Source organism: Arvicola amphibius, chromosome 2, assembly GCF_903992535.2.
Source record: "Arvicola amphibius chromosome 2, mArvAmp1.2, whole genome shotgun sequence".
NCBI lineage: Eukaryota > Metazoa > Chordata > Mammalia > Rodentia > Cricetidae > Arvicola > Arvicola amphibius.
Genome location: NC_052048.2, coordinates 19,268,709 through 19,295,253, shown reverse-complemented (window position 1 = coordinate 19,295,253; position 26,545 = coordinate 19,268,709). Strand labels below are relative to the sequence as shown.

The following is a 26,545-nucleotide window of genomic DNA, read 5'->3' as shown; positions in this document are numbered from 1 at the left end:
CAGCCAAAAATCTAAGTTATTCTTTGTAACATGCTCAGCAGAGGGGTATTTGAAAAACCTCCTTTTTTTGTAGTGATGAGCTGGGGTTCTCTGGGGGAGAGGAGCAGACCCAGGGAAGCAGCTGCACCTCATTAAATACATTCTTGCAATGTTCACTGAAGCCTGGAGAGAAAAGCATCGTATATGAGTGTAACCTGCTAGTGATCAGAACTCCTCAATCACTAATCAGAGTGCCTGGGGAAGCTGTTGACATGTGTAACTTGTTAGTAGCACCAAAGGAGGCCTTATTTTACCCAAAATCACCAGGCAAGCCATCCGGTCATCATGCAGTCCACAAAATATTCACTTTCTTTTTTTTTTATCTTTTCTTTTGAGATAGTCCTTTGTTGTGTAATCTAGGGTCGTTTCAAAGTTCCTATGCAGGCCAATTTTCTGCTGAACTCTGCCTCTTAAGAGCCAGGATCAAATGCTGGGATTGCAGAAGTATACCACTATGCCCCATTCAATATCCTTGGTTTTTTCATTGTTCAATATGATACAGATTTAAACACATTAAGAGTTTGACTGGCATTAAAATTCCTGCAACTCATTTCTCTGTTAAACATAAGACATATGCCAATCACCTCAGTCATTTTCATTATTGTTTCAAGTTCTTAATTCCTTTTAATCAGTTTCATATACCATTTTAAAAATTTAAGTCTTAGTTCAATGAAATTATATGATTTCTTTCCAATGCCTACACTACTGAACAATGCTGGAAAAAGATCTTACAGCCCTGCTCATCAAAGCAAAGTTCACAGTCTTTAATACCTCCTGGGCCATCTAGCATTAATGCCATTTTTATGGTAACTTTTGTATTCCTTTTGATATAGATTCAAATGTCATTTCCCATGCCCCACAGTCAATCTACTAATTCTAGGTAGGCTCTTGGCTTGGTTCAGAAGGGAATGAAAACCTTTGGGTAACTTTCTAACCTGCAGCCCCAAGCAACTACACATCCTGTTCCTGTGTTTTTTGTTTGTTTGTTTTTTTATTCCCATTGATAAAAGTGTACTTTCTCCTCCCTAGAAAGACTACTACTATGGTGTTTTGCATTGCAAAAGAAGCAAAATACAGCAGGATCTTTCAAAACAAGAAGTGTTATTCAAGGAATACCATGCCAAGAATAGCAAAGAGCCTGCCAGGGAAGAAGAATGTGTACGACGAAAACTTTGATTCTCATCTCTCACATTTTTTTTAAAAATTTTATTTTGAGAAATGGTCTCATAAAGTTGACCAGAATAACCTTGAATTTATTCTGTAGGTCAGGAAGGCATTAAACATAAGATCCTCTGGCTTCAACCTCTCAAACATCGGAGCTTACAGATATGAGCAACCACACCCGGCTTACACTATATTATGTTACATCCTTAAATAAATTGATGATTCGTAGTATCCTTCAGGTCTTTGGAGACTATGATGAGACTTTCCTGAAGGCCTGAACACAAGAACTTGAGTTTAAAGGCTGAAGAAGCTGGAGTTAATGTCAGCAGGTGATGGCAGCCTCATGAAGACAGCAGGAAAGGAAGAGGCTTGTTCACTCTGCTGCCCTTCTTGATTTGCTTTCATCCAGGCCACCAGCCCACTGGAAGGTGTTGCCCACGTTCCGAGTGCGTCTTCCCCAGCCATACAGTCACTGTGCCACTCATCAGGCCTGTCTTGAATCACCCCCCCCACACACACACACACAGACACAGCTCTAGACATGTCTCAATCAAGTCAAACTGGCAACTAAGACCAACCATAATAGTCTGTAAAATAGTTTGTTTTGTTAGAGACTAAAATCACCAAATCTTCGAGAGGAATAGAGTGAATTAAAACTGCTTTCCGTTGTGACACAGGTGGGAATGTAGAGAAATGCAGGGATTTGAGTTGTACTGGGAACAGGATCATCACATCACAGCGAGCCGATTAGTTGGAACCATATGCAAGGTGACCATTCCCCGGCTTTACTGTCTGTTGTGTTCTTTTAAAAATGCTACGGAGTCCCAGGTGGCAACTGTAGGCAAGCAGCAAATGCTATGAAGTCCCAAATGGTGGTAGCAGTCCATGTGGCGGCAGACAGCAGGCCCTGCGAGCAGCCATTCCCAGGCAGAGATGGCTGCCGGTCCCTGAGCAGTGGCTGGTCCCAGGCAGGGAGACACATGGCGGGCTGGCAGAAGACAGAGTCATGGTGAAGTTGAATATTTATTCAGGGGAGTTATGAAGGGGGAAGGGGGAGGGGGGAGAGAGAGAGAGACAGAGAGATAGAGAGAGACAGAGAGAGACAGAGAAGGGGAAGCAGAGAAGTGGGGAGAGAGGCAGAAGCGAAGCTGCCTCTCTGAGAGGAAGATGGAAAAGAGAGCAAGCTCAGACCGGAAGCTGAAGATCAGCCTGCCTCAGCGGACAGGGAGGGAATGGGCGTGGCTTGTCTCTTAAAGGGACAGGGACCAAAACCATAACATTGTCTTCTTTCGTTTTGCTCTTGCTTTCTTTTTTCTTTTTTTTTCAACATAGTATTTTTATTGATTATTTCTTTTTTTTTCAACATAGTATTTTTATTGATTATTTGGGAATTTCTCAAAAAAGCAACCTGATCTCTCTCTCTCTCTCTCTCTCTCTCTCTCTCTCTCTCTCTCTCTCTTTGTTTTCCGAGACAGTGTAGCTTTGGAGTCTATCCTGGAACTAGCTATTGTAGACCAGGCTAGCCTTGAACTCACAGAGATCCGCCTGCTTCTGTCTCCCAGGTGTTGGGATTAAAGGCGTGTGCCACCACCGCCTGGCCACACTTGCTTTCTTTGCAGCTTCTTCCATGTAGGGTATTTATGCCATAGTGAAAGGGAGGCAGGAAGCATTGAATTGTAGAAGAGAAAGGGCATATTGTGTGGATTAGTGCTAAGCAATTTGAACATTGAAATTTTTCTTTTCTTTTGTTTTCTTTTTAATTATTTTTGTTTGTTTTTTTTTTTTTATTTTTCGAAGCAGGGTTTCTCTCTATAGCTTTGGAACATGTCCTAGAACTCACTCTGTAGACTGAGCTGGCCTTGAACTCACAGAGATTTGCCTGGCTCTGCCTCCTCAGTGCTTGGATTAAAGGTGTGTGCCACTGTTGACCCGCTGGACATTGAACTTGATAACAATGAGGAACTAGTTAATATCTCTTTGGCAGGGGAGCACCATGACATGATCACTGTTTTACAAAGAAATTGTAATGCACCACTGAGTCCTTGCATGAAGTATGAGGAAAGAGGATTTTCATTCTATCAGGCAGCATAAAATGTAAGATAAAAATGATGAGAGGGTGAAAAAGAATACGGGGTGTGTGTAAAATGATGGTAATTATCTCTCTTTTTTAACCACATTCTTAGCTGTGCTCAAGTTGTAATCAGTCAGGAAACAAGGACGTTGGCTGATTGTTCTCAGACTCTGCCCTCTAATTTGAATCAGTGAAGATTCACTGGCTTTGCTTTCCCAACCCACACAAATACATCACAGATTTACTCCGCATCCTCTACTGCTTACTCTGGAGTTTCTTGAGGTGACCACAGTGATGTTTCTTCCTTTCACATTGATCCGAAATACAGCTCCTCCAAACAGTCCGAACTGAATCTAGTGTGATGCTTGATTGTGAAAGTGTCCCTATCTACACAGTCGGACCAAGAGAGGCTGACAGTGCAAGGCTCCTCTTGTTACTGGAGTCATCAGTAGGTGAGTGTAGAACTTTAATACAATTCTGAAGCCATTTCTGGCAACTCTCAGTACTTCCCCCTTCTCCCCTGGGAACCAAGGACATAACAGCTATGCATGCACGTACTGAGATGTTGGGAACTTTCCATCTCCCTGAATAGAGGCAAGATAACCCTTAAGTGTTGACTCAGTTACTGATGTTTTGACTTAGTCCCTGGGAAGGGGCAAAGTGGCCCTCAGAAGTTTCCCTTTACCTCATCTGATCTGGCAACCACTCTCCAGCCAATTATTGTAATAGCCATCGGGGTTCCCTACTCTATGTTAAGACCAAGGTCCTCCCAACTCCCCCCAGGTCCAGGAAGGTGATCAACCAAGCTGAGAAGGCTCCCACAGAGCCTGTCAATGCAGAGGAGTCAAAGCTCAGCGCCTTTGTCCTTGGCTTCTCAGTCAGCTTCCACCATCGGCCACATTCAGAGTCTGGTTTGGTCTCATGTTCCATCAGTCCCAATCCAACTGGAGTTGGTGATCTCCCATTAGTTCTGTCTCACCGTTTCCATGGGTGAACGCACCCCTCATGGTCCTGACTTTCTTTCTCATGTTCTCTCTCCTGCTCCTCATCAGGAACTTGGGAGCTCAGTCCGGTGCTCCAATGTGGGGCTCAGTCATTTTCTTCATCTATCGCCAGGTGGAGGTTCTATGGTGATATGCAAGAAATTCATCAGTATGGCTATAGGAACTGGCCTTTTCAGGCTCCCTCTCCTCAGCTGCCCAAGGAACGTCTCCCTGGAAACCTGGGAACCCCTCTAGGGTCAAGTCTCTTGACAACCCTCAGATGGCTCCCTAAATTAAGATATATGCTTCCCTGCTCCCATATCCACCCTTCCTGTATCCCAAGCATCCCATTCCTCCGAGCTCCCCCCATTCTCCCCTTCACGCTTTTCTCTCCCCATCTTCCCTTGGCCCTGTCTCGCCCCACCCTCAAGTTCCCAATTTTTGCCTGGCGATCGTGTCTACTTCCAATATCCAGGAGGATTACTATGTCTTTTTTTGGGGGGGGGTTCACCTTCTTATGTAATAGTCTTTTTGAATAAGCAAATCATAATAGTTAAAGAACAAACCCCAGACACCCCTTCCTTCTGTGGTTTTTCCCTTTAAAAATAGCCTGTACCAGACATTCAGGGTCTTCTAGCCTCCCGACTGCTGGAAGACCCTGTCATGACAGAATTAATAAAATCCTCATGTTTTTACATCAGCTGTGATGAGAGATGGTCTCTTGGGGCGACTCCTCCTCCTCGGTGATAGGATACTAGGGTCCAACAGTGAGAACCTAGGCTTTGAAGGCTATAACATTTGACATTCATAAGCCAATTTCTACCCCAAGTCCACCTTCCAGGTTCTAACATGTAGTTTAGGTTTAAATAAAGGGCCAGAGGTTCAATTTGGAACCTAAGTAATCAGGGCCTACCTTTACTCACCGGATTCCTGTCTTTCCTATGTGGTGGTCTGGTATGTTTTCAAAACTGAAGATCAGTTCCCCTTCTGGTTGGAGCTAGGCTTCTTTAACCTTTTCGTCTCCCATAATGAGGTTCCAGGAAACTGTCCAAATTCTTGGGGGTACATGGTCAATAGTTTGGCTGTCAAAGAGGGGTACACAGTGCTTGCTTAGAATAGCTTAATTCCTACAAGGAAGTTTGCATTTATGTGTGGGAATTCCTAAAACAGGTATATAATCTTTCCCATGAAGACAACAGTCTCTGCTTTGTGAAGAGTGAGAGTATGAGAGGTGAATTGGACTGTAGGGAGTAGCTCTCTTTGGAGGGGGAGCAAACAGAACCACAAGTTACTCTGCTGTGGCCTGCCACTGGTCCAGGTCTAGGCTAGGAACTGTACTATAGATTCTTATTTAGTTTATCATATGCATGTGGCTGGCTCTATGGTCCTTATTAGAGGATCAGCTTCATTGAAACAACAGTTATAGATCAGACTTTGGAAAGAGAGCAAACAATGCATTGTTTAGCAAAGTTTGGAGATCATGAGTTTTGCTTTACCATTCTTTGGTTAAAATACAATCAGCTAGAAGGTAATAAAAAAAAAAAGCCAGAATGGAGAATCTGTCCTTGAGCAAGCAGAATGGGAAAATAGCTTCATTGATTTCTGGGTTGTTCCAGAAGTATCAAGTGTTAACTCTGGAAAATATTTGACTTGCTCTGTGTGAGTAATGTTGGCCACCATCCTTGCATTGGCATACACACCTTAGACAATCCAGAATTGCACCACTTCCTACCCCAGAATTCCTCACAATTTTAATGTTTGGAAAGAGTACCAGGAAATGAGTATCCAAATTTCAAAAATGAGAAGTAATAAAAATTTAAATACCAAATGGGCAATAGAAGGACAGTTTCTGTGACAAGTAAGGGCTAAAAGAAAATTAATAACAATAAGAAATAGGTAACAGAAAGAAAGTTTGAATTACAGAAAATAATAGAAATTCTGAGAATGGTGTAAGTAGAATGGATCCTGGAAGAGAAGCTGGAATTGTTTTAAGATATTAAATGTAGCCATAAATTAATGGCCTTTCTCTACATTTCAGTTTCTGGGTGTTAACCTTTGAATGCGAATGCTGTCCTTAATCCTTCCTGCTTAATGGCTCTGGCATTCCAGAAATCTAGACTTCTCACGATTTCCACTTTACACACAAATTATCTCAACCAGAGTCTTCCTTACACTTGACTACTGGTCCTCTCTCCATAATGACTGTGTAAGTAGTAAAGTAAATTATCCTTTCCTCCAGACAGCAATAAATCCAGGTCCAATTTGAGGGAGACAAATTTTATATCGAGACAAATAATTTCGATCAGAACAGTTTAGTGGAGAGCAGAGAAATATCGTCAGTGGTTAAAATTCTGAAACCAGGGTCTGAGTGTTAAAATTCAGACTCTATCCTTTAATCTCAGCCCCAGTGTTGGGATAGACACTTGATTGTTCAGGGCTCTCATTACTTCATTGATGATTAAATAGTGACACAAGGCATATGCCTGCATCTCGTTACCACAGGAACATAAATCAAATCAAACTTACAGTAGTGCATGAGTATGAGTATTAACATATCCTTAATTAGTCACTTGTGTTATCTTATAGACACCACCTCCATTGTCTTACATTTTATTTCCTTTATCTGATGACTTTTCCTCTCTTGGTTGGTTTCTGTACACTGGCACCATTTCCTGAAAATGTGTACATGAGAAATAAATGCTTGGATGCCCCCCCATCACCAGTGTCCTGACCTATGTCCACACTTAAAGACTAGTTTAGCTTGATGTGAAACTCTAGGAATAAAACTATTTCCTTTAGATTTTAAAGGCACAGTAAGATTTAGATGAACTATGGACTCTACCATTTATTTGCTTTGCTCTTTCTGAGACACTTCCTATGTGATATGAGAGTTGGTGCTTATAGCTTTCTGTGGATCTTGGAAGTTTCATAGCATAAACCCTTGGCCAAACTCTCTGATTCCCAGACATGTGTAACGCCTGATTCTGTATTACCCTCTCGGTACAGTTAGCAAGCCACTGTACCATACTTGAGCTGGGCAAGGGCCTGGAGACTAAAAGAACACACAAGAGACCGGGGTCATTCGAAAGGAGGTCAGCCGAAGGCCGCTTATTCAACCTTGGGGAAATCCTTAAATATCTAGCTGCTGCATAAGGGATTCCCCCAGGCAGGTGGGAAATTGCCACACTCAAGATGGAGTAAACAATGCCCTACAGCTAATCACCAGGCAGGGCAGAGGGAGCACAGGAACAAACAGGATGTTTTAGCTGGCTGACCAGAAATTGTCCTCAAGATGAACCCCAACAGCAGGGGTAGCCCCGGGCCCTACAGACCTGAGGCAAGGAAGGGGTGGTGGAGCAGGAAGTGAGATCCTGTCATCTTGATGCTGGAGAGGGACTCATAGACACTGTCTCCGTAGAATACCTGTTTTTTTTCCATGGACGGGGGAAGGCTGCTGCCTCAGCCACAACTGTGTTTCTGTTTTATTGTACCCCAGCACTTTTCAACAGAAGAGCACCAAATGGCAACTCCCCAAATAGTTTAAAAGAACCCCAAAATACTCAAAAGGATCGAAAGGGAAGCAGGGAAGCAAAGCCTGAAGTGTGTTTTGAAGTGCCTGAAGTGATCAAGACAGGACTACCAAGGGTCAGACTTGCCTGAAAATCCTAAACACAGTCCCAAGTTGCTTTTTTAGTTTCACCAAATGGAGATTAAAAAGTAGAGGAAGCTGACTTGGAAGATGAAAACGGTTCTGGGGGAAATTACTCCAACAACTGCTGGGAACATCCATCTTTCCTCTCTACCTGGGGTCAGCTCATTTTGAGTGACAGGTAACCCAAAATTGTGTCTTGTTCCTTCAAACTTGCGTCATAGCCTCTGTCCCAATTTTGGTCTGTGCATCCATCCTCAAAAGCCAATAAAAAGAGTCAAATCAGTACTGGAAATCAGAGAGGAGACATTAAGAAAGAGGGACAAAGAGCTCCAACAAATCCCTCAAGTGCTTATTCAGGATCAAAGTATAAATAGAGGGCCAAGATATGTATAGCTAATGAATCCCAGTTGAAGTGTGGTCCCACCACCACCGTTATCTGGTTTCAGTCTCATCCTGGAAGGTCATGCAACAAGTTGCTAGAACTGTTTGAAATCTCTTCGCCTTACAAATTCCTCTTCTAGTTGGTGGCTTTTCTTGCTCTCAGCATGAGTTTCCTGGGGAAACCTCCATTTTGGGAATCCATTATTTCAATAGACTCATAGATTGAGAAGCATGTGTCTCTTTATTTCTTCATATCCGCCAGAAGCTTTCCAGTGTGTTCTCAGGTGGTCTCTGGTTGCTCTGAGGAGATCAAGGCAGAGGGGTGCTGCCTCCTGGGGTATTCAAGCCATTAAAGGAAGAGAATGCTGGTTTGGTTAGTCAGGGTACCAGTCTGGTCTGACTAAGACTTTTACTATGACTGGAGATTATTTAAGCCTGTGAGGGACAGCTTTTCCAAAAGGGGTGCTACCTGAAACCAGGACCCTGAATGCTGTTAAGACTCTCTCAAACTATCTGTTTACTTTATCTGGGTGTCAAGTTTGTCTTCCTTATCTAGTGTCTACCTGAGACTACCTGAACGTTGGCCATTTGGTAATGTCCCTCCAAATCCATTTACTGATTAATTTCCCCACCCGACCCCATTCCCATCATTCATCAAAATAGTGTTACTGAGAGGTGAGGCCTTTGGGAGATGATCAAGTCATGAGGGCAAAGACCTTATAACAGGGATTGGTGTCCTTATGAAAAAGAGACCTCACAGAGACCTCAGCCTTTCTTTGGGCCCCAACTCCTAAATTTCAGGATGTCCTTTAGCTTTTGAAGGCAGCATCGCCAGTGTGAACTAAGTACACAGGGACCTGTGAGGATAGGCAATCTTGGAGGGAATTCTGAAGTTTGTCTGTGGAAGAGCAGAGAATTGAACTTCTAAGGACTTAGACTTTCTTCATAAGTCTGCAGGCTGATAACTGGATAAGGCAAAATGTGTGACACAGGGAAAACGCAGCTTTAACACGTGTTTTTGGCATTTGAGTCTGTCTTTGCACCACCCACAAGTGATGAAAACAAGATTGAATGCCATTAGGAATGAGTGTGGGTGACAATCGTGACTTTAAAGCAGGTCCATGAGTTGTTAACATCTCCCCTGTACTGAGATACTTCCCCGAATCTAAGCAGAACCCTGTGTAAAATGAGGAAGCCATTACCTCATGGTGTTAAACACATCTGGGAGATAGCAGAGCGCTCACTGTGTCTAGGAAGGAGACATTAAGGGCAAGAAAGGTTCCTGGCATGGGAATCAACAAGTCTCAGCCACATGATCTTCAGAATTTAATTTGTAGGTAACCATTTACTTAAAACTTAAAACAAAAACAAAGCTTCTTTTTAAAAGTCTTTAACAAGAATGTTTTCTGATGATTTGCATTAACTTATGTCTAGTTACATCTAGGTCAGTACCCTAATTCTGGTTTTTATTTGTAGACATATATGATAACACAAATTATCATAAATGAAGAAATAAAGCTTAACTTTATATTCAGTTTCAAGTTGCAGTGTGTGACTGAGGAGGATTATGAAATGCATTCGATGAGAGGCATATAACTCTGGATACGAACTCTGTGCAGTGTCACCTAATTGTGGAGGTACCAGCAATTTTTAAGATGTAGTATGATGAACCACATGTTCATGGTCAGATGTGAAATCCAATTTACTTTCAAATAGAAAGAAAACAATTGAAGCAGTGGGCACGATGGTATTGCTTGTACTAGTCTGAAATCCTCTGTATGACGGAATATGCATAAGAAGTTAAAAAAGTTTCAATCTCATAAACATAAAATCCAGAACAGTACAAGAAGCCTTTGGAGTGGCTACCTGAGAAAAATGTGATCTTTTTAACCTTGTGTTTTGTCTGGTTGAAGAAAGGAATTTTAAACAATTTTTATCTATTTGATTGTTAATTTCTAAAACTATGTCTATACAACACTTTAAAGTTTTTTAAACACTTTCTGAGATAAATAGTAAAATTGTAGAAATAGATACATTTTGTCTTTCTCAAGTGATTTTTGTTTTATTTGTGTAGGTGCTCTGCCTACTTGTATGTGTATGCACCATGAGCAAGCAGTGCACAGCAGATGCAAGAAAAGGGCATCAGATCCCTGGAACTGGAGTTACAGTCTTGAGCTGTCATGGGGTTGCTGGAAATCAAACCCTGATCCTGTAGAAAAGCAGCCAGTGATCTTAACCACTGAACCATATCTCCTGCTCCCAATACATTTTGTATTCTAATGTAAACTACTAACATTCAGAAAACCCTTAGACGATTAACCAATATTTCACCTTTTATTTTTCATGCACTGCAGACATTGTCACTGGACTGAAGAAACTGCCCTTCAATTAACTGAGATTGTACATTTATTAAAAAACACTGAAGGTCACTCAGAAAACAACAGTATTACTGTTTTAATCCTCAGGTTTATCTCAACTGGTTGGAACGTTTTCTTCTGAAAGACTTAATTGTATTTGAGTCAAACGTAAAATGACTAACTGGGTATTAAACTATTTTCAATTGGAAAAACACCTGAAAATTATTAATATAAACATAACAATGTGGTGCATTAACTCATTGGTCTTTATATGTAGGGACAATTCAAAGATTCCTGGAAGAAAAACCAGAAGGGGGCTATGCATTTCATTTTCTTGTTTTGGTAGTTAAATTTAGCTCATTTTATTTTGTGGGCTTTTGAAGGCCAAGTCACTGAGAGTAATTTGAAAGGGGTAAAAAGTCTGGCCGCAAGTGCTGCCTGGTACCACTTAGAAGTCATTTTATTTGAACAACACAAAGCATCCCCGACCTCTATCTTTACCATTTCTAATGCTCCCCAAATATAGGTTTGGAGAGTCACTACCAGTAGGATCAGAGGGCTGACCCAGCATCCAAAGATTCCTGGTGTGCCAGGCCTGGGCAGTCTGATCCTCTCTGTACACTAGAGATTTTGGTTCCCACGAGGTTTTTCCATCAGGACAACTGTCCTGCAGGTTATACCCCCCGCCCCCAGGAAAGTACTGTTGGGGAGACCACAGTCACCTAAACTGCTTGACCTCTGTATTTTCAAGAACCCAGGACCAGACTTATGGGTGAACAGGATAAAGTGAATGGATTCAACTCTCCTTTGAATGTGCACGAAGCCCGATGTTCATCGCTGGCATGGCTTGTAACCATGATGACATCATGCTCTTCACCCTGACGGGTTCTTCAAATCCCTGAGTCACGCTCGGTTTATGTTGTCTCAGTACCAGTTCCGGCACAGATCCAAACGAAAGGACGCCAGAGTGGAGAGGAGGAGATGGGGTGGAGAACCCAGGCCAGCCACGGGTGCCAGGCAAAGGTCAAAACGCAAGCACAGGACGTTTCTTTCCGGGCTACAGATCTCGTGACGCCTGGCGCTTTTCCTCCACTAGACTACGGGCCCCTCATTGCTCTGGAAACAGCTGGATTTTCTTCCTGCGTGTTTGTTTTGGGCACCAAGCAAGAAACATGAAGGGGAGGAAAGAAGACATTTGTTAGAGCATTATTTGGGTTAAAAATATTTTCTATGTAAAATAGGAACAATAAAAACAGAAAAATGATATTTGATTTTTGTTAGAGTGATTTAGAAAAACTTAGGGGTGAAGGTCACACAAACTAATAATCAAGGTTTCTGTCCACCCCTATCGAGCAAATCCTTTGCGCCGGGGGCGGGATAGGGGCGGGGCTCCGTGATGTCACAACACCGCCCTGGTGTTTTTGTGTTCCCAGCTCTTGGAAAAGCCTCTCGATTTCTTTACCTGGTGGTCCTTTACCTTCGGGCCGGGAGATATCCAGACGTTTAGTCACGTAGTGTGGCGACGAACGCGTGGTAGCTGACGCGTGTGGAGCGATTGTGATAAGGTTGACATTGACCAGGGGTGGCCAGACGCGAGACACACTCACCAGCGCGCGGAGCTTGCCCCGTCCGGGGAGCCCCCCCCAAACCTGCGGTCCATCATGAAGTTCCAGTATAAGGAAGACCATCCCTTCGAGTATCGGAAAAAGGAAGGTGAAAAGATTAGGAAGAAATACCCGGACCGGGTGCCGGTGAGTGGGGGCGGGTAGGGGCCGGCGAGCTGGGGAATTGGGGAGCTGGTTGCCCTAGAGCTGGAGGTTAGCCGGGCGCTGGCCTGTGGCAGGAGAGTAGCCTGGTACTAGCGGGTGGCCCTGGCACAGGAGGGTCCCCGGAATTACATAATCAATCCTAAGCGGCCTGTGCACACCTTTGGCATCTCAAAAGCGCAACCTGCGAGGTGGGTGACTCAGCAGAATTCAGCTCTCTTGGAGGTGGGGAATGTGAAGGTGGCGTGGCCTCTGTGTGCGGGAGCCACTGGTTGGGAGCCCCCAGATCGGATGCGTTTGTAGAGAACGTGGCGCAACCCTGGAGTGGCAGGTGCGGTGAACCTTGTGCCCATCCATGTCTGCCTTTCGTGGTTCTCCATGAATCCGAGTTTCGTCCTCATTTCCTTGAGCGTAGGAGAAAAAAATTGAGAAGTCAGTAGATTCTGCCTTGCCTTTTCCTAGAATTAGGAGGCGGGGAGCTCCACCAGGCGGGCCCTGCAAACAAGGTCACGCTCTCTGCGCCACAGTCAGCTTGCCTCATCATCATTGCTGTCTCCCTGGCCACGCGATGCTAAAGAAGGCCTTGCCTTGCACTGCTGATGGGTTGGGTCCTTGGGCCCCCAGAGCAAGGACTGAGGCTATTTCCGCCACGAATTATACCTCGATTTAAACAGCCAAAACCTAATTCATGCAGTAAGGAGAAAAATATTAAGGGAGCCCTCAGCATCCGGGTGTTTTTCCTTTTCTCCCTCCCCCGCCCACTTGCCTGCTTTTTTTCCTCTTTTGAAGGCTGCGCAGCAGAATTGGAAGCCGAGGGCGACATTACTGTTAGATACGTGGATAGAGGAGCAGGGGACTTTAAAATCGTTCTCTATTTATGTACGGGCAATGATGTTAGATTTGCATCGCTCATAACTTTAAAGGGTAAAGAGCTGGATGCATAAGTACTTTTGGGGCGCTTCTTCCTCAGTCCTACTCTCAGCTATGGCTACTAGAAGAAACGTAGGCCCAACTGGAAAAAGTCCTCAACCCCATTTCCTATTAGGAAGGGAGGAAGTTAAATATTTCACCATTCTCCAAGAATTACACACAACGTTCTTAAGGGAAAAGCTGGAAACACACTAGCCTTGTCTCCGTAGTATGGAGCCCTTCACATGTTATTTCTGTGCCTCCACAGAAACCCTCATTTGCTTTAAAATTTTCTCTGAATTTGTCAATCCCACCCCCTTAGTATTTTAAAACGACACGTGGACCACATAGCAGGCAGCACTCTGAATGCCTTGTCTGCGTAGTCACTGGCTCACATCACACAGCTAAAATCCCTGTGCTACAGACGTTAGCCTGAAGCACAGGGAAGTGAAGTCACCACCCAAAGATCTGACATTCCTGGTCCTTGACCTTCAGGTTACTGCCTTTCCCCAGTTTGTAGTACAGTTTGATTAACCAGAATTGAGTGTCAACTCAAATTGGTTGAGTCCTGGAAGTAGGTTAAGTCTTGGTGCCATCTGGAGTTCAGCTGGTAGGCCAGTGCCAGCCGGGAAACTTAAGCAAATGTCTATGCCCGGTTATTCAGAACTTTAAGAGAAATACAAGCTGTGAAGTGTACCTACCCGTCTCCAAATTCATTTGAAGCCCCTCTATTTCCTCGAACCAGAAGCCTTTCACATTCATTTGGTTACTGCACTCACCCAGAATATTTTAGTTCCTTATTCTCCTGCTTATGACTTGATGTTGAATGTTTTATTTCAGTGATAATTTATAAACAAAGGAAAGTTCACTCAGATCTCATGGATCCTCATCCTGAGAGATTCTCAACCCATGGCTCTGAAATGGGTTGTGACAGAAGAACTCTGCTAAATGCCAGAGATTTGGTTTAGGGTGGGGGAGGGCGCAGCACTGGGGATAGAACCTTTTGCCTGGTGGGCCTCTGTATCACTGGGTATATACCCTTAGCTTCAGAGATGTGGTTTTGGTTTTTTGGTTTTTCAAGACAGGGTTTCCCTGTAGTTTCTAGTACCTGTCCTGGAACTAGCTCTTGTAGACCATGCTGGCCTTGAACTCAGAGATCCGCCTGCCTCTGCCTCCCGAGTGCTGGGATTAAAGGCATGCGCCACCACCACCCGGCAAGAGATGTGGTTTTGTTTCAGGGTTGTAACCAGAGTTCCTGTACCTTGGGCACAGAACTCAAATCTTGCTACGTTCAGGTGTTTACAGAAAAGCCATTAAGTTTCTGAGGCAGTCTGACTCACAACTTAAGCTTGGCCTCAGAAGACGTGGGCCTTGGAAGAGGGGGTCATGGGATCTCAAAATAACAGAGTGCTAGGAACCTGTAATAGCAGGAACTGCTGGACACAGTATTTTTAAACATTTGTAAACAGCCCTGTGGTGTAGAGCCACCTGCCACAGATGGAGAAAACAGTTCCTCTCTTGGTGGGAGCTGCCAGGTTTCAGAGTCCCTATGGTAAATACCAGGGCTCCCCCTGCTTCCTGTGCTCTGTCTTATGTAGCCTGCCTTCTTTCCTTCCTTGTTTTTGGTCCATTTCTAGTCTCCTTTTCCAAGCTCTTTTCTATTTAATTTGAAGCTTTGGATTCACCTGTCTACCCAGGCATTTCGGGGTGGGGGATACAGCTTGTGCAGAAGCCTAGAGAGGTCACAGTCATCCTGAAGGCCACATAGCATTTAGGGATACTCGTCCAGCGTCTATTTCTGCTTCTTCGCTTTTTGGTATTTCCCATTTCTCACATCTAAGATGAGTTTTTCAAAACAAAAAAATCCAATGTTAATATCCTTACAATATATTTTGTTTTCTAAGTAAATACATAAACATCTAAGATTTTATGTCTTTTTCTTCATTACAAAATGTATAATCTTTAAAAATGTTATAAAATATTTAATGTAGATATTGAAAAATCCCTTAAACTCCTAACATAGTTAATAATGCTGAATGGTACAGTGCTTTATGAAAGTGTCCCTCATTATTCTAAAAAATTCATAGTAGTTTTCACATAGCAGTGAACATTTTTTTCACAAAGATTAAAACCTGAGCCACGTTGCCTGTGTGGCTTAGCTATCACTGTAGCAATGTCTAAGACAGTAAACTTCTAGAAGGTAAGAAGGCAACTGTCTGCGCTCACTTGGCCCCTTTCTTTGGGCCCGTGGTGAGTCGAGTCAACCTATCATAATGGAAGCACAGCGGGCTCAATAACCTAAACCTCCCATGAGGTCCCACCCCTCAAACTTTCCACTACTTGTGCACAGCCAAGGTAGGTAGGAACACTTTTTTTAACACGGGGGCCTTTGGCAGGCAGTGAAGATCGAAGCTGTAATCTTGTGTGTGTATAAATGCCATTTCCCCTTCTGTGTGCTTGTGTGTAAGGGTGTGCAGATATGCGTGCACGTGGAGGACAGAGGTTGATGTCTCGTACAGTTCTTGGTTGCTCTTCACATTACTCACTCGAACCCGAGCCTCCCACTTCAGCCAGACAGATCCTCCCGGCATTCACGGGGATTTGAGGGATCTAAAGTCAGTCATCAGACTTCAGATACAGTGCTTTGATCACCACGTCATCGCCCCAGTCCATAAGTGGTATTTTAGGGGAAAAAAAAACAAACAAAAACAAAAAGCAAACAGATCATTAGACTATCCTAGAATCACAGAACAACTGTTTGATTCTTAAATAAAATGCCATAAGGTAAATGTCTTTTACTGTTCTTTATAGGTAATTTGTAGTTGTGTAAAGTCAAGGAACATTGGAAGCAAGGGCTGAAAAATTACATTGAACCTAGATAGTGTGAGCAAATTTAAGGTGTGGAAAGAAAAAGACAATAGGGTCTTCAGTTTTCATCCCCTCTCCTGTTCTCCTTCTAGGTCATTGTGGAAAAGGCTCCCAAAGCCAGGGTCCCTGATCTGGACAAGAGGAAGTACCTTGTGCCCTCTGACCTCACCGGTAATGGTTTTTTCCTCTTCTGACCTTCCATTCCGGGCAAAGCTTTCTTGATCTTTATTTCAAATCCAAGTTAGTGAACGAATGGGTTGTGACCATGCCTGGGTTCTTCAGGGAGCGGACCTGTGCAGACGAGCACACCCTGTCCTTGTTTCCAGCTGTTTGGTATTTCCCAACGTCTTACCCACATGCCCTATTCCTACTCAGCAAAGCAGCACTGTGGAGTAAAGGCACAATTGTCTGTAATTTACATAACATTAAACATTAGCCAAGGTGATCCTGAGGTCGTTTTGTTCCAAAGCCAGCCCAGTGTCTTGGGAGGGTCACATTTTAGAGATTCCTATCTAAATGCTTTATCTCTTAAATGTAGGTCTGTTTGTGAGATTAAAAACTGCAGACCCTAGCATATCTTCTATTTTCAATTACAGGTATTTAGACTTTACCTTGTTCTTAATGAAATGCCTGGTACTTTCAGGATACTCTAGACAGATTCTTTTAGACATTTGCCCAGGACTTCATGCATTTGTCCATTAGCCTTCCAGAACCTTTACATTGTTTGCAGGAAAAGGCTAACCATTGAATACACTCATCACCCTGACACTTGCCTCATTGTGCTGGGATATCCAGAGTCCGTGGATCTCTTCTTCGTATTGTTAGCTCTTGGGGTGGGAATGGAGCTGGAAGGCCTCGGGGGTCCATGTTTGACAGGAATGCTTCAATCTACTTCATACTCCTTCACAGTAGTCATTAGGCTGGGCTGCTGTGCTGACTTTGTGTCTGAGGCTGAATAAGGGGGAAGGGAAGCAGTACCACTGTGCTGTTTCAGGGGCTATACAGGCCTCAGTTTCTATTTTGCCACTAAGGATCTTAGATAGCATTTGGGTCTGAAAAGCTTGTATTTAGCCTAAAGCGGGGGATAGACACAGTAGATTTTTGTTTTCCTGAGATTTTCTCTTTCCTTGTCCTTTTTCTTTTCTTGCCCTGCTCTCTGTTTCCTTCATGTAGTTGGCCAGTTCTACTTCTTAATCCGGAAGAGGATCCACCTGAGACCTGAGGACGCCTTATTCTTCTTTGTCAACAACACTATCCCTCCCACGAGTGCTACCATGGGCCAGCTGTATGAGGTAATGGTTTTGGTCACAATACCAAGCAGCCCGGCCTCCCCTAGCTCTGGTTCCAGGGTTTGTTAACACACCTGGGAAGTAGGGCAGGAGGTGTTTTTAATGGGGATCCTCTTACACACATCAGTGTGAAGCTGGGAGATTAGATACCCCTTCCTTGTCCTTTCAGGATGGAGCACCCTCTCGGTTTAATCTTTTGAAATCTCCTTCTTTCAGTCTTGTCTGACTATAGTGCTTTATTTCTGGCTTGAGCAGTTCTTGGTAGCAAGGGATTCCTGGGAGCTCATCGTTCTATATGTGGAAGCATAATTTGTTAGTGAACTGTGCACTCCACCTGTTTGTCGGTCATTCCCATCTAGCGGTAGACTTGAGAAAGGAAACACCAGCTACACTTGACCCCTTTTCAGTCTGAACCGGGAGCTCTGCCATCACAGTTAGTTCCCACGTAAACTCTGCAGATCTGGTTTATATAAACCACATCCAGATACGCTTCTTTGTAGAATAAACCTAAGACCACAAAGAGTTCCAATTGTCTAAGTACATAAAGTGAATGAGTTAAAGTGTAAAATTAAGGGAGAATTTGAGTGGGGAGAAGCTGTAGTTAGGACTTCATATATAAATGATGTGATCTAAGATTGCAACTGTACTTCTCCTTGAACACTGTCACACAAGGTGCTGCCTTCCCATTGTGCCCCATTAGTGAGTCACATGCACATCTAGGAGCCCCTGGTCTAGCCTGTATTCCACAGCATTTATTCCCTGTGACTGTGCATGTCAGTTTGTATTTTGTGATATCTATGCTCTCCTTGCTAGAAGTGAAGGGGTTTTGTTTCTTTGTTTTTTGTTTTTTGTTGTTGTTATTTTTTTCTCGCATGTGTGTACACACAGGTGGAAGTCGGAGGATAATTTAGGGTGTCATCCTCAAGAACACTCTGTGCCCCATCTGAGACAAGGTCTCTCATGGGCTTAGGGTGTACCAATATGCTGGCCTATCTAGCCATTGAGCACCAGGGATCTTCCTCTTTCTCTTTCCCAAGAGCTGGGGTTACAAACACACAACACTGATCATGCCATTTTTATCCAGGTTCTTGACATTGAGCTCAGGTCCTCTTGACTTGCAAAGCAAGTACTTTATTGACTGACTAGCCTCACCCCTACTCCAGCCATAAAATAATATTTCTTCCCAAGTTAAGAATTATTTCCCAATATTTTGTTTGTTAAAGCTTTGAAAACATAACAACAACAACAACAAAAAAGAAAATCAAGTTGAAAGAATTTTACTGAAAATGTAGACCAGCTTTCAGGGTTCTATTACTCACACTGAACTGTACTTGCTTTTTAGATTTTCATACTTGTACATGTCGTATTTCAATCACATTCGTCCCTGCCCCTTACCCTCTCTCTTCCCTCCTACTGCTGCTTCTCTTGTCAGCTAGACCTCTTATAGCCAGGGTCATTTCCAGGCCAATGGGAAGAGTGTTTATGGAAATATGGTCACCTTACCAGTGACTTCCTGCCCCCATTAAATTCTTCCTCTTCTTCCACAGTATTCCCTAAACTTTGGAGGGGGCAGTTTAGATAAACCATATGTGGACAAACAATCGCTTATTATTGCACTTTGACCAGTATTAGGCTCAGTAGTCACTGCTGACCACTGCAAAAGGAAATGTTGCCGGACTGTGGTGGCGCACGCATTTAATCCCAGCACTCAGGAAGCAATGGCAGGCAGGTTTCTGTGAGTTCAAGACCAGCCTGGTCTACTAGAGCTAGTTCCAGGACAGCCTTCAAAGCTACAGAGAAACCCTTGTCTCAAGACCCCCCCCCCCCAAAAAAAAAGGGAAAAAAAGGAAATGTCCATGACTATAAAATGAATGTTTTTGCTTAATATGGTTATTTTTCTGCTGTTGATAATATAATATGTTCTCTATAAATCTTGCTTTTGTGAAGCCAGAGCTCAGCATGTAGTTGACACCTCTTCTTAATTCTTTGTTCCTTTTTTTTAAAAAATTTTTCCTTTTTCCCTGACCTAGAACTTGAACCCAGAGCCTCACACATGCTAGGAGAGTGTTCTACCCCTGGGCTGTACCTCCATTCTTTTAATGGGGGCTAATGATGACCTATATGTCTCCTCCACAAGTTCGTGCAAGACTCAGAATCATAGAGACAATGAACATGAATGTTTAGTATTTTCTACTGTCTTGTCTCCTTTTAGGACAACCACGAGGAAGACTATTTTCTGTATGTGGCCTACAGTGATGAAAGTGTCTATGGAAAATGAGGCAGAAGCCCAGCAGATGGGAGAGCCTGGACTTGGGGGTAGGGGTGGGGTGCGTGTGGGACTTGGGGAACCAGAGGGAGGGCTCCCAACCATGGAAGAGACGCAAGGTGAAGACCTCGGAAAACATCATCCCGCACACACTGTCGTCTTTTTTTCATAAGCTCCATTGTTAGTTTTCTTTGCTTCCTCGGCCCAGGAAGAACTTGGATTGGATTGGCTGTCAGAGCCAGATGGGGACGACATCGTTCACAGCCTTGCTGGCTGTGAGTTTTCATGCAGTTTCATCAGAGGGTTGGGAGGAGGGAAGGTGGCCACTAGAGAAGAATACAGTTCAGCAGCAACTCCTGTCTCTTTGGGCAGAGGTTTGATTTTTGGCATTTGAACAAGCCACATAGGGAAAGGGGGAAAATGCTTTAGGAGCTGTAGGGGACCATACTAAGGGACCAAAAAAAAAAATACTGTCATTGAAGCATTGTGACCCCTGACCTCTGTCTCCAATTCCTCCCTCTCCTGGTCCTTTTCTTCCTCCCACGCAGGTGTCATAGCACCACCCCAGTTGTGGCAGTGGACATTCGCACAAATGTTTAGATGGAGTTTTTTTTGGAAATAGAGTTGTGCAGAAACGTGGTTACGATTGCCAGTCGATTGAATGGCATTAAACTGGAGTTCGGGGTTGGGCATCTCTGTTCCTCATCCCATAAGAACCTTAGAATTTCAGGAGCCTCAGGATCAGTCCTCTAGCATTTCCTTTAGCTTTCTTATGTGCCAGGTCAGTGTGTGTACATGTGGAAGGTTCAGGGCACAAGGTAAGCAAGATTACCCACCTGCCACTTATCCTCCCCCTGCTGCGGGCTCTTCAGTCTCACACACACTGGAACGCTAAGTGATTGGCCAGCGGTTTGCCTCCATGCCATCTGCTCTTCAGGAAAGATGGAGTGACGACTCCAGGGTTTCTTGGGGAGTTTTATTCATTTTCATTTAGGGGCTATGTGGGGGGGGGGGTGGGAGCAGGAATTGCGCTCACACATGACATTTCAATTCATCTCAACACATGAAGAGCGTCCTCCCTGTTGGGAGCAATGTGTACGTCTGCTCTGTCAGCTGCAGGTTCCGATTCTTTGAAGTCAATGATGTCAGGCCAGGAAAATAAAATAATTGCTTACCTTAAAAGTCCACCTGAGTTCAGGATTGTCGCTTCCTTTTTTCTTTTGGTTTGCATGTGAATGAGGATTGCGTGGATACCTGAGTTTCCAAAGAGATGGGAGTGGGTGTGGGGTTGGTAGTGCACACTTACGTAAGAGTCAGATGTATATGTGTTCATTTAGTTGTTGTCCAGGGGTGAATGTTAGTGTAGCCTGCCTGGTGTGTCTCAAGTAAGTGCACAGCCGCTGCTTCATGTGTTTCTCAAAGCTAAAGTCTGCCTACCTCACAGTGAAGGGCTGGTGCGCGCTGTGTGCTGTGCTAATTAGGGATGCAACTGTCTAGGCCTCATCCCAGATTTGGCTGGCAGCTGTGTCTGCTGCTAATTATGAACAAGTGCCTCAGAAGATTGTGCTGAGCCTTCAAGTCTGCTCCGGGCATCACTGCTAGTCCCAAACACAACTTACTCTCTCCTTTATACTTCACAAGAAGCTAACACCTTTCAGAGCAGGAAGTAATTTGGCTTGTGGGGTCAAGAACAAGTTCATTGTCTTCTGGCTAGGTCTTTCAGCAAGTCAGGAAGCCTGTGTGGCTAGGCTGTGGGTTTGAAAATCAGAACAATCAGCCAGAAGAACCCTCAGTCCCTTTTGGTTCCCTCTGATTTCTTGGGAACTCCACACCTAGGTGGTGGCTTCCTCTTTATCTTTAAGAACTATGAGTGAGTCACTAGAAAGGAATTAGGAAGTCATAGGTCTATGCCAGGATTCTACCAACCTGCCCACCAGAGTGATGGAGAAAATTCAGTTAGCATTGAAAGGAGAGGGAAGCCTGAAGCAGGAAACAAAAAAAATTTAGAAGTTGGAAGTTGTTTGAAGTTTTCCATCAGGACCTTAAAAATAGATGCCTGTGGTTACAGAAATGGCAGTGTGCTATTACTGGACAAGCCACAGGAGGCCAGTGCTTGGGCTGTTGAGATGAATACTATTTTTGAAACTATTACCTACTACCTGGGAATAAAACTTGAGTGTTTTGAAGGACACACACACAGCAGAGCCTGCACCCTCCAGGTTCATCTGAAACACAGCAGGCCTTTGCTGAACTGGACCTTCAAATTCAGGGACTGTCTCCCGGAAGGCCCTAGCTTCTTCTAGTTCCACTTTTTTTTTTTTTTTGCTAGATTTTTTCAGATAAAAATAAAATTATTGGATGTGTCATTGCTATTTTAGACCAGTGCCATTTTATATATGCATAATTTTACTTAACTAAGTTTGACTCCATTGTCCTGTTTAGGTCCTGTTTCCTGAGCATAGGGTCTTAGCACCTCATACTTTCTGTCTGCTTAATGCCTTTAAGGCCTTGCTGGCTTTCCCTGAGCTGAAAGCAGCATGGGAAATGTCCTGGTAACCTGGACTCTGTTCCATGTCACATTAATTGGCTGACTCCAGATCTTCTGTGTCAGGATGGGAGTTTAAATGATACATCCAACAAATTCTTTCCCTTAGACGCCATGTGACATCATCAGAGACAAGTCTAGTTCTGTATTTCCTGGAAATGTCTGACTGTATGCAAGGGTAAGCTTTGACATTTGCCAAGGGCAATCCTTTCTTATGACTGGTTCCTTCACTGCTGCAGATTCCCTAGTGGATAAAATAGTTGGTCGGTCTTCTTATCCTTAGAAGTCTCCACCGTGAGATGCTCAGTGGTGATACATTTAGGTTGTGTATCCCAGTGGGACCACAGCCCCACATGAGGAATCTCATTTCTGAATACCAGGAGTAGTTTACTTTTCTTCTAATGCTGAATTGCTTGCTTCCTTCCAAGCATTCTGTACCAATTTAAAGGTATAGACTGTATTGCCTATTCAGAGATAAAGATTACAAAATAATAAAACAAGATGTTAAGTAATGTGCTGATGAGTGTACTTCCTGGCGTGCTAACAGCAGCCTCCAGGTGACTCTCCAGGGTCATGTGCTGTTTCCTGGGCACTGCCCTGACCCTTGAGACACTACCCCTTGAGAATATTAGCATGAAGATTATCACTCCATATAAAGTAGCCATGCTATGTGGTACAGGAGTGTGGATGTACATGTCCGGGGAGATAACATCTAGTCAACCTCAACAGTGAAAATAGCCAGGCATTCTGGAAAACAACCCGATTGATAATTCTTTTATTTTTAATCTAGTTTTCCCTTTGTGATTTGTTTTTCAGTGTTGGGCATGAACTTATTACCCCACATGTGCTAGGTAAGTGTTCTGTCACTTGGATGTATCCCCAGCCCTCTGTGTTAAGTCTGTCTCACTCGGCAGACTTAAATAAGTAGCAGGTGCTGGTTTTCATTATTTTTTTCAGATGTGTGAACCCACTCAGTATTTTCAGAAGCTGGTTTGTTTCTCCCTTAAATGGTTCTGAGTGAGTTGTTTCCTCAGTGCATCCTGAGTAATTATTTTCTTCTTTGGTGGTACTTGTTGCCTGCCTGTTACCCCCTCTTTGCCTCAAGATTTTTTTTTCAATGCAAGTTATATGACCAAGTCCAGCCTGTAGCTTGTTCTCTTGGGAACATCTAGAAAACAGCTCGTTTTTCTCAGCCTAATAAGATGTCCGGCTAGCTAACTAATCTAAGAATGATGCGAACACAATAGTCTCTACCCCCAAACTAGAAGACTTTGTGTGTGTGTGTGTGTGTGTGTGTGTGTGAACTTGATTGCCCTGTCGTGTTATATTCCCTACCTCTAATAGTTTTTTGGTTCTGGGCACTTCAGACCTTGGTAAGCACACCACATGACCAAAGCAGTATCCATGGATGAAGTAGCAGGAAGTGGTCACCCTGAGAAGTAATCGCATGATGCATTTTACCATGCCTTTGGCTGGCATGCAGTCTTCATCAGTGACTGATGTCCTACGGTATTGTGCATGATCAGCATTACAGGGCCGTCTGCACTGCAGTCCTGTTTGTAACCATAGTGCATTTATGGTACTGAAGACATTTCTTTAAAGTTACTCCATGACCAGCAGTATGGCTCAGTGAGTAGAGGTGCATCCTGCCAAGCTTTGTAATCTGAGTTCCATCTCCAGGTCTCATACGGTGGAGGGAGAGAACTGACAGTGTGCGCCTGCTCTCACACACACTTAGCTCCTAAAATCATAAAATGATTCTGAGAATCCATGGATAGCTAATTTCTGGATCGAAACACATTGTTTTCCTTCTTGGAATACATTAATTTTAACAGCTTTCTCTGTGACGCTTCCACACTTAAATTCCATATACATCAGTCAAATTTACCTCCTGTCGCTATACACTCCTCTTTCCTCTTACATCCTTGTACTCCCCCTTTCCCCTTCATACCCACACCCTGCCCTAGAATCCACATTATGCACATCCTTATACAAACAAAAAAGCTTGCCCATGACTGATGTCAACAATTTAGCTCTCAGAAACCTTTTAGAGTCATTACTGATGAAAAATGCAGGGTGTGGCAAGATCAGGGAAACTGAGGCAGAGTTTGCTGAAGCAGACACCTAGAAAGACCTGATATGAAGCTCAGCAGTACACACTCTTAGTTAGACCCCCTATTTACTGCTGATTCTCTGCACCAATAACAGCTGCTTGTCCTTAGAGGTGCCACAGGAGGATCATCAGCAAGTTAGCTCTGAGAGGGACTAAACTGGTATTGTTTCACCCCCACTAGGACGGAATATCATAAATCTTTTCAGACGTTGTACTGTCTTCCTAGTATTTTCCAGACAAACACACTGTGTGCACATCAACTCCCATCCATTAATGTTTAGGATGGCCAGTAAACCACTTCCTTTCCAAGACACTTGGAATTTAGTTAATTATCACTAGGAAACTTCCCCCCCCCCCCTCCAAATTTTGCTATGCTTAAATATACCTAAAATAAACTACTTGCTGTCAGACTCTTGAAGTTTGAGCCAGCAGTGGCTATGGAGTCATGTTGATCCAAATTTCCTTCTTGCCTCACCTGGGTTGGCATTCTACTGGCTGTGGTGTTTGTGGCAACTCCCCAACAACTGGTGTCCACCCTGAAATATTCAACTCTCAGAGAAGATAAAAGTTTTTTTCTTTAAATAGAAACAGTGGGTAGGAGATTGGATCTCTCACCTAACAGGTTACAGCTCCGAGAGCAAAGTGAGCATGGGTTCTTCTCAGTCCTCTGAGACAAAGAATTTTATACAATCATGGGTTCTTCTTAGTCCTCTGAGACAAAGAATAGTATCCAGTCACTGAGATATTTGTTAAGATCCAGAGGAACTCAACCTGCCCAAGTAACTATAGAATTTATTCTTTGGATTTCTAAACAAGGAACCCTTGATGTTGGTAATTGTAAGAGCATAGGAACTAATGTAAATAGAGCCTATTACTGTAGTAACATTGCTTTGACTCTCTTAAGAGGATCATTGAAAAAGGGAGAGAAACTCTCTGTAGGATACATCTTGGCAGGCTTTGGCATGGTGGGCCAGGTGGACTCCAGGACTGTTCCAGCTTCCCTGTGGTCACTTAGCCATTTGCACGGGGCTCTCCCTTGCTTGTGATCTGATGGGAACTGAAGAGTCCCATCAGTGCTCTGTACAGCCATGTGGACCATTCTGCTTCCCAGTTTAAGCGTGGTGTGGTGTCTGACTCAACATCTAACTTCCAAGGAATAGCAGGTGGGCTCTGCCTCTGCATGAGTACTAGGGCCCTACTGCCCCAGAGCTTAGATTATTGTTTTTTCTCACACCAGAAATAACCCAGTATAGAATGATCAATGGGCCCTTTATGAAAATGATGGAGGAGAGCTATCTGTCTATGTTTTTTTTATTGGTTAATTAATAAAGAAAACTGCCTTGGTCCTTTAAGAGACAGAAAATTAGGTAGGTGGAGTAGACAGAACAGAATTGTGGGAACAAGGAAGTAGAGTTGTGGAGACGCTTCAGGCAGTCTCCATAGGGAGTCTCCATGCTGCTCCTCTCCGAGATGGAGATGGACGCAGGTTAAGATCTCTCCTGGTAAGCCACACCTCGTGGTGCTACCCAGATTACTAAATATGGGTTAAAAAAAGCTGTAAAAATTAACCAATAAGAGGCTACAGATAATGGGCCAGACAGTGTTTTAAATGAATACAGTTTCCGTGTAATTATTTCAGGTGTAAAGCTAGCCGGCGGCCGGGTGGCGGGACGCAGCCCCGCCGCTTCACACTACATGAAAAAAAATTAAAACAGGCTCAACTTTTATACATAAACAACTGAAATTAGGATATATAGAACCTTCAGTTAATACCTAAAACTCTCCTATTTTTGTAATCCATAAAAGATCGAAAAATAAAATTTTACTGTTACATGATCTTAGGGGCATATGCAGCTATGAAAACAATATAATGGGAGCCTCTCTATCCAGGGACACCTGCTCCTACTCTGATTCTGTAGGGACATTACACTATTATCCTTGACTTAAAAGATTGTTTATGCTCTATTTTTTAATTTTTTAAACATTTATTTATTATGTACACAGTGTTCGGCCTCCATGTATGCTTGCTGGCCAGAAGAGAACACCAGATCTCATTACAAGTGGTTGTGAGCCACCATGTAGTTGCTGAGAATTGAACTCAGGACTTCTGGAAGAGCAGTCAGTGCTCCTAACCTCTGAGCC

General features: G+C 43.6%; 1 protein-coding gene across 1 annotated transcript; it reads left to right on the top strand.

The window, feature by feature from the left end:
* The first annotated feature begins 12,051 nt into the window (after positions 1 to 12,051).
* Positions 12,052 to 20,930, top strand: Gabarapl1 (GABA type A receptor associated protein like 1). Its single transcript, XM_038320124.2, has 4 exons — positions 12,052 to 12,398; positions 16,283 to 16,361; positions 17,364 to 17,482; positions 19,692 to 20,930. Exons 1-4 carry the CDS (start codon positions 12,309 to 12,311, stop codon positions 19,755 to 19,757), a joined length of 354 nt encoding a protein of 117 aa, XP_038176052.1. The 5' UTR covers positions 12,052 to 12,308; the 3' UTR covers positions 19,758 to 20,930.
* The last annotated feature ends 5,615 nt before the right edge of the window (positions 20,931 to 26,545 follow it).

Bases quoted from the DNA above. Each gene is read 5' to 3' on its own strand.
- Gabarapl1 (XM_038320124.2), top strand. From the start codon at position 12,309: ATGAAGTTCCAGTATAAGGAAGACCATCCCTTCGAGTATCGGAAAAAG. The intron at 12,399-16,282 runs GTGAGTGGGGGC...TTCTCCTTCTAG, and splicing joins AATACCCGGACCGGGTGCCG to GTCATTGTGGAAAAGGCTCC. The intron at 17,483-19,691 runs GTAATGGTTTTG...GTCTCCTTTTAG, and splicing joins CCATGGGCCAGCTGTATGAG to GACAACCACGAGGAAGACTA.